This window comes from Chlamydotis macqueenii, chromosome 3 (assembly GCF_036417535.1).
Source record: "Chlamydotis macqueenii isolate bChlMac1 chromosome 3, bChlMac1.mat, whole genome shotgun sequence".
NCBI lineage: Eukaryota > Metazoa > Chordata > Aves > Otidiformes > Otididae > Chlamydotis > Chlamydotis macqueenii.
In genome coordinates, this window is record NC_141558.1 from 65,244,507 (window position 1) to 65,252,985 (window position 8,479).

The 8,479-nt window shown below is 36.7% G+C and overlaps 1 protein-coding gene across 5 annotated transcripts in view; it reads left to right on the plus strand.

Annotated features, from left to right (window-relative positions):
- The window catches only part of ADGRG6 (adhesion G protein-coupled receptor G6), a 114,410-nt gene extending 106,830 nt beyond the window's left edge, over positions 1-7,580 (plus strand). For 4 of the 5 annotated variants that reach the window (XM_086745059.1, XM_086745062.1, XM_086745060.1 and 1 more), the window contains one exon: positions 4,605-7,580. In XM_086745059.1, coding sequence (XP_086601185.1) covers positions 4,605-4,783 — 179 coding nt within the window. In that variant the 3' untranslated portion in view covers positions 4,784-7,580. Of the gene's footprint in view, positions 1-2,179; positions 2,227-4,604 lie in introns of all 5 variants that reach the window. The other variant, XM_086745063.1, reaches the window with a different exon arrangement.
- The last annotated feature ends 899 nt before the right edge of the window (positions 7,581-8,479 follow it).

An 8,479-nucleotide genomic window follows, 5' to 3' on the forward strand; every position in this document is an offset into this window, starting at 1 on the left:
GTATGGACTTCTACCCAAAGGTTAATGTGAGAAAATGTCACCTATTTGTATAGTTTCAGTATTTTTAAAATATGTGTTACTGTTTAATAAGAATCTTAACCTAATATACAATACATTCAAGATATAGTTCTGATCTCAGTATGTTCCCATACTAAACAAAGTAGATGTGATGGAAGCAAATCTTGCTTTTATTATAGCACTTTCAACTTTTTTGGCTAAAGGAGGGTAAGTCTTATTATCCCATTGTAAACACGGGGTAGCCAAAAAACAGGGAGATGATGTTCATCACCCAAGGTAACATGAAAGCTAGCAGCACTGCTGGCAATCAAGTCTTCTGCATCCAAGTCCACAACTGATTCACTTGGTCAAACTGCTTCCATTTAACTGCAACACATTTATGGGTAAAGGGACAAATGGAGGCTACTTAGAAATGGATACTGTGTTCCCAGAGTATGCATTGTCTTTCCCTTCTACAAATAGTATGCTGTATCTACTGCTTATTTATTTAGATGTCAACGGTGTATGCAATAAAAGGTCTTATCTGTATTCCACTCACTCCATAAAAATGTGCTCATTTTAAGAATAAAGGCACACAAGAAGAGAGGAGATGGAATGATTTGCAAATCAGTTTGCTTATGTCTGAGATGATAGTATTTCAGAAAATCACTTAAATAGTTTGAATTTTTTTGTTACTGGGGTTTTGTGAATTCGTGGTTTTGTATTGTGTCAAGTCACATAACAGTATCACAGAATCCTCTTCTAAACCATTGCAGAAATAAAGTCTGCAAGCATATTTAACCCAAAGAGGTATTTTCTTCTTTAAAGTATTTACTAAAGGCAATGTTTTAGATATGAAGTAAATGTCTTTATCAGAAGGAAAGTTACATTGTTTCTTAAGAATAAATGATTTTCAGAAGTCCCCAAGTTCTCATTTATGATGATACAGTCTCCTTTCTTGATATATGGCATCATTTCCAGGCAACACTTTCCTGTTTTTATTGATTATCATTACCTGGTTCAGTTAGGCACACAATTTTTATCTAGAATTCCCATTTTTTAAAGAATTAGATTGTTATTTTCTTTGCCTGTAACCACTAACTGATATTCAGTGCATCTATTAGCATGAGAGGTTGCACATCAGGCATTTTAAGAGCATAAATCTTTTTTTGGTTATCAAGAATATACATGAAGAACATTTGCTTTCAATACAGCAAAAATGAGCGATATCTTAGAAATTCCCCAGTGCACCTGAGCTTGCTCTCAGGACTGCCATTCACAGCCACGGTGGGAGCGCACCGCTGGCACCTGCCTCACCAGGGTGCCTGTCCCTGCTGCCATCTCAGGTTTGATGTGCCACACATCCAGCTGCCCTGAGCAAGCTGTCTTCAGCTCTGTCTCCTATGAAGGAACACTGCTGTCAGCAGTCTGATCAAAGCGCTGCTATTAATTTAATAGTAGAGAAGGAGAGCATCATGCCTTTTCCACTGCAGAGACTTCTCCGTTCCGCAAACAGAGAATTCCCATTTGTACTCATGGCAGATCAATCTTTAGACCCTTGGACCCTTACTATTGGGATTAATTATACAAATATGCTTATATGATTTGTTGGACTCAGGGCTTTTTATCAGTCTGACAATGAAAGAGACTTAGTGCTGGAGTTTTTGCAATGAAGTCTTGAAGCAAAACACTAAAACAGTTCCAGATGCAACTGTAAGTTGAAAGAAACTTGCAGCTAGGAACATGCTCATGTACTTTCTTCAAAAGTGGTGAGCTTAATCCCATGCATAAATTATTTCCTAAAGGGACTGCAGTTGGTAATGTAATCATAGTTTGAAAAGTGATGGTTTATTAGACATTAAGGGAATACCAGTCTTCTCTATATTTTTAAAATTTTAATACATTTTGCTTTGACCTCTGAAAATATACATTTTATTACGATACTCCAAAGGAATTTTTGCTAACATTAGGTTTTAAAATACTGACATGTCTTCTCACATGTTAAAATAATAGAAAATAACATTAAGATTCTGATTTTTAATACAACTGAACTTCTTGGTTTGATGTCTTAGCCAAACTGCAGGCAAATAATGTAATAGTGACATGTCGTAGCAACTCTTGTTAATATGGTTATAATGTGCTCCCTGGAATTGACACAAGCATTCGTGTGTTTGTGGTATAGATAATGTCTTCTAAGGCCCTTTCCTCATCAGTGGTGGAGCATTACAGGTAAAGTGAAAATTGCTTTTGTTGAATGCATGGTTTGAACAGGGTGGAGGGATGCCACTTGCATGATGTCTTCATTGGCACAAAGGACTTTGCTAATCAGAAACGCTGCTTGTTTCTCACTATTACATCTTGCACCATTGATGCCGAATCAAAGGATAAGTGTGCTTCAAACTCTGGGTGTCTGCACTCTGCATGGTGCATGAAGCATTTGAAAGATACCGTTTTAGAAAACAGACCATGTCCTGACATTAATGCCTGTGTTCAGTATTCTGAGGAAAGGAGATTAAGCTGAAACACCCCTACACAAAGCATATATTAAAAAGCAAAACCAATTTGATTGAATAATGTAAACGTTTTTAATATTTTTTAAAGTTATTACAGAAATTTTAAGATATTGCATTTCTATTTAGTCTATGGCCATTATGGAATTAGTCTTCTAGCCATTGTTTTTTTTTTCATATCCAATCACACCCAAAGTAAGTCTGAATGACAAACTATATATACCTGAAAGCCATGCTATGAACTGCTGATTGAATACAGAATGCAGCTACTGGGACACGAATGTTGGGTGGACCCCACTGGGTGGACAAAATAAATCTCTCTGTCATCATGTGGCACTGCTGAATACAAGACTGACACAAACCTGTTGTAGATAGTACATAAACACCATATGTAACACTACTATGAATAGAAGTTAAGATTATTTCTGCAGAGAACTTAGTGGTACAGCTCCCATTTACTTCACTGGTACAGGATTTTAGTGCTGTACTTGAGTGTGAAGGCCATTGAGCTACAGAAAAAGAGAGCCTCACTGGTTTCAAAGGCCTTACATAATTCCTGTGCATGCAAATTTCATGAGGAAATAGCTGGTATTTAACAATGGAATTGTGCCTTGTGGAAAAAAAAAAAAAAAAAAAAAGTGCATATCTGCGAGGAATTTCAGACTTTCCCTAAAGACTGAGAATTAACTTTTAATCTTTGTAGTAAGATATTCAATATGTAGAAAAACTTCAAAATGCAGTGCCATTAGCTAGTAAATGCATACATTTGAAAGGCACAAAGTGCTCAGCAGTTTGCTGTTGGACATGGAGTTATTTGCTGCAATTTATGGACATTCTTTTGCGCTTTGAAAAAAAATCATCCTGATATGCCTGAACAGTTTCTTTTTCATGAGTGAAACTTTTAATTTCTCACTCTGCAATCCATTTCTCCTTTGCAACACTTCATACTCTTTGTGGCTTGGTATCATGACTTCTGCAGGGGTGGGTTACTTTTCTGTTTGTTTTTAGTTAATTTATTCCTATAAGAAAAAAGTTTTGTATGAAATCATAGTTTAAGTAATACACTAAATTCTTAAATGATCCTTTACCAAGATCTTTTTGAAGGTCATTTCACCAAGGTCTTGTAAAAAAACATCAAAAATGTCACTTGTAGAAAACATTCTTTCACAGGATACTCCATCTTACTGTTGGCTTGTGATGGTCCAGACCTTGCCTAGGTTGAGAGAATGAATTCCAGCTGTATTCACTACAGTGGAAGAGATAAGAAAGCTCATTAGGACAACATACTTGAGAAAATGAGATGCAGGCTTTCTCCTTCTCATTGCTCACTACATGAGCTCTACCTGCTGACCATTCTCCGAACAGCAGTAGTGTTATCTGCTGAAGCAGATTTTCCCAGCCCAGCTGGGAATTGCCTTACTACTTTTTCTCTTCAGCTCCACCTGTGGTTCATAGCACGTGAACTCTGGAGAGATGCCAGTTTCCTGCATCTTTTCCTCCCCACACAGTTTGTGCCCTCCACATCATTGTGGAAAAGACAGAGTGATCCTAGGCAAGCGCAAGATTTGTGCCAGTTTTGGCTCTGGTTACCTGATTTAAGATGCAAGTCATCTTCTATATTCTGCACAGAATATTTTTTTTTCTGTGCATAGCTTAAAACCTCCACTGTTGAAATAATTAAATCTATTTACTGTCATTTTCTGCTACTATATTCTGTGGAGATATTATTTACCAGATGTTACAGAGGTCAGCCCTTTTCCAGTGGTACTGAAATGTTTTTAGTTTGTAAGATTCGAAGCCTCAACAGTAAATTAATATATTAAAGGGTTGTAGGAGTCAGTTACACTTTAGGCAAAATAATAGGGGGATAATTTCAAGAGAGACCTGAGAGGCCTGCCCACAAAACCAGGTGTCTGAAAATAATTTAGAAGAAGCAATACCAAGCCAAAAAAAAATGGCTTGCTGGCTTTTAGGGCAGTAATTTCATTCAGCAGTAGTGGCAATTGAAGGCATATCTGTGTGAGAGGGACACAACTCTTAAACTATGAGTTTGCTTAAGAAGTGCTAACTTCTTGTTGTCCTTTTTCCTCTTCCTAGAGAATGTTTTTCTTGACAAGCCATCTTCAAAATTTGCCCAAGAGGATGGAGAACAGACATCAATCATCCCTGTCCACCAGGTTATTGGCAAGGTCAAGGGATACTGCAATCCTCACTCCGACAACTTCTATAAAAATATCATCATGTCTGACACATTTAGTCGCAGCACAAAGTTCTAATTGGGCTTCTGAATTTTTTGAACCAAGGAAGACAAAAGTCTGCCTGGAACTGAGAATACTGGATGTCATAGAATGTGACCTGTTAAGTTATTTTTTTCCCAGTTTATAATGGTCTCCTGTTAACGGCTTCCACTCAAGGACCAATTCCTCTACCATTTTACTCTGTGGAAAAAGACAATTTTCCACCATGGTATTGAGCTGTTTTCAAATGTGTGCCAGCCAACATGACGCCTGGACAGCTAATTGTAATGCTGTGTAAATATTTTTTAAGACTGAAGAGCCACAAGCCTAAATCTAAATTATACAGTCCAAACAGAAGCAAGTCTTGACTCCTGGAGAAAACAGCAGACATGTCACGCAGAACAGGCAAGCTCTTATTGAACAGTTTACTGATGGTCTTTTTCTTCTGAAGAATATGGATTTTCCCTATGACACTTGTTAAATTCTTGCTTCTTGACTGTCTAGTGCTGTCTGTATTCATAAGTTGATAAAACCATAATACCAGTGCTAAAGGATTATTTTAAACCATTTTTTACTAAAAAGACTTAATCATGCAAATCTTGCTTACCAAAACAGTATGTGGTGTAAATTCAGGCTATTTTGTATCCGTGTACATAGAAACACACTTACTAGATAGATGTGCTGGCTGAGAAGGGCGTGTAGGCTGCAAGTCACTCTTGCAAATTCTAAGCCCACTAATATATATATGAAAACATACAGTCGTGCATATGATTTGCATCGGTGCAGAACAAGCACACAGGTAAATCTAAAGTTTACACAAAGTCATTTTTCAACATTTATTAGTAGGTATGTATGAAATGCGGCATCTTCCATCGCAACATTTGTCACACAATGTCTGCACCAATATGTGCAATCCTATGTTTAATGTTCTTTTTCACGAAACAAAGTAGAAGACATTCAACTATATATAGATAAATAAATATATGCGTAGGTCGCTGTCCACCCATATTTTTATAATAATTCACACAGTAAATATTACAGAGGAAACCACAGTGTGTACTACAGACCGTCTAAAAACAATGAACGGTGCTAAAACTTAAATACAAGATGAATATTTTGTAAGCCCACGTGTTCGTTTGTCAGTCTTCGTACTTCAGGTGTACTGTATGTATAGACACCTCCATCAGATGGCATTGCAACATTAGAATAACCTGGAATACATTTACCAGTAATAAATAAATAACATCTTTCTAGGCACATAAGGTTATCAGTATCAGTATCCCTCTCCTGCCCCCCGGCTGGTTGACTCGATTGAGGTTGTTGGAGGCACAGAGTTCAAACAGTGTTGAGACAACACCAGGGAATTTCGCATCGCTGTTTTGTGTGCACAATGACACTGAGTTGTGCGTGTGTGCTGAGAACAGACAAGAGCATAAATGCTTACTTGTTTTAATCTCTATAAATATCTGACACGTTAGCATGCGGCCATGACTGCTAAAAGTGCATCTCTCCTCACGAAGCATGTCTCACCCCATGACAGGTTTTATAAAAATTGTAACTGCACATGTGGCTGAACACATGGACCAAAACATCAAAGGTGTTTTCAAATAATGTTTTAAGAGGAAAAGGTCTCCTAATGGAAAATTTCATTTTTAAAAAGTTGTTGCGTTTTTTTTTTTTCTACCAAAATATTTGTAGCCGAATTTTTAATTAATTGTCTTCAGAAGGTGACCAGAAAGTTGTGCTGTGAGATTTTTCAGTGGCCAAGCAGGTGGATGTTCAGTGATTAGGGATGTGGATTTGTGCCTTTCTCTACTCTTTGCACACGCTTTTGTGTGCAGAGATCATTTAATGCTGTGACCGCACAAATGGCATATTTTCCCTGGCTGCAAACACCTGGCGGGAGGAGGATGTCCTGACGGTATTCCGTCCAGAAGCACTGCTGTCGCTACACGGACTTTAACGAAACCTCAGGCTCGTAACTGCAAATACTTGCATGGTGGTCTGGATGAAAGTCAACCCAATTCACTTAAAATATAATTATTGACAGAGGTCAGTGTTGTCAGATATCTTAGGGAAATAATTTAGGGAGAGATTATGTACAAGCATTTACTGAACTTATGTTTTATCATCCCACTTGCTTAACTACTGTAGATAATAGCGTTCACATAGCAGCTTACTGTGAGATTTCCACCTGACTAAGGTGTTCAGAAGTTAAGAGAAGGAAAACCAAACATTCCCAAAAAAATGAGGAATCAAAAAAACATAACAGATTAGTAAAATATAGATAAAAAGCCAACAGTATCCTGCCTGAAGCTGAGCTGTAACCTATCAGTTTAATGTACAGCTACCTATATTTTTGCTGAATTAAGATTTTTTTCTCTTTTTTTTACTACCATGTAGTAATTGTAAACTGTCTGTGTCAGTTAAATGCTCTTGAATGCTCTCAGTTCTACAATGTAAAGCTTCTACTTTGTAGTTGACATGCTGTAACCTCCCTTGTATATATTTATTTATTTGTGAGGTTAAATATGTCAAATATATTTAGCTCTATAATGACTGTTTTTGTTACTTTAAAACTAAGCTTCTGCTTCATCATAGAAGAAGAGGGAAGGAATAATTTCTTATATATGTTTTTTTTCCAAACACCTTGTGAAACAATTTACTGTAGTTCTATCTTTTAGAAGTATGAGGAAACATGTGAGTGTAATTTGTAATACTAGTCAGTGGAATATAGTGTAACAGGTTTGAAGATGGACTAAAGTGGAAAGAAATATTTTCAAGTAAACATTCTTGATGTTAGTGTTCCAGATAATTAAAGTCTTTTAATAGTGAATGGTTGAATTTTTTTTTTATTTATTTTTTTAGTGTTTAATGGCAAAAATTACTCAGTGGAATTCTGGAAAATAATCTTGTGTTTATCAAGTATGTGACACAGGTACATGCCTAGCCAAAAAGTTGGAAATAAATGTGCCAAACTGACTCCATCACATCAGAGAAACACATTTTGCAGAATATGCTTTTCCCTTTTGTAATTTACTCAATGCCTCATCCAGCGAATGTTCTGAAAGTTACACAAGTTCATTTATTTATGGTAGCAGTCATGTCCTAGAAATGAAAGGAAGATCAAGGCAACATACAATATGCTGGGATGATATTTTCGAAGTAATACAAATGAATAATGTAAAATTCAGGAGTTATTTCTATTAATATGTTTCTTTCCAGCTGAATGTAGTCCCTCATTATCAATAATTTGATTTAACTTGTAGTCGTACTTTGATCACTGTTGAAATATTTTAGTCAGACAATCACTTGATTCATACACACTAATTTATAAACATTAAATGTAACACACTAATGACCAACCTTTAGATATTTACCTCTAAAGAACATGGAAGCTTGCTGAAATGTTTCAGAGCTGCTCCCCTGTGTTTAAGTCCCATCACAGAAAATACACAGAATATGAACATTTAGAGGTAATATTTTTTTAGAAAACAATTGAAAAAGCCCCCTGTGATATGTGGCATTTATTAATTAGGATGCTAGGCATGCCTGTGGATGGTCTGTCCATGTGTGTCTGCGGACAGTGGACACTACCCTTGAGCTTTATGCCTTGAACAGTGTGGGAGGGAAGGAGCCCAAATTTTTTTTTTTTCCAAGTAGGATCTTGGCAGATGCCAAACTTGTAAGGAGTGATTTGCAGCATTTGGGGGTGGATTTATTTTTCTCCTCATT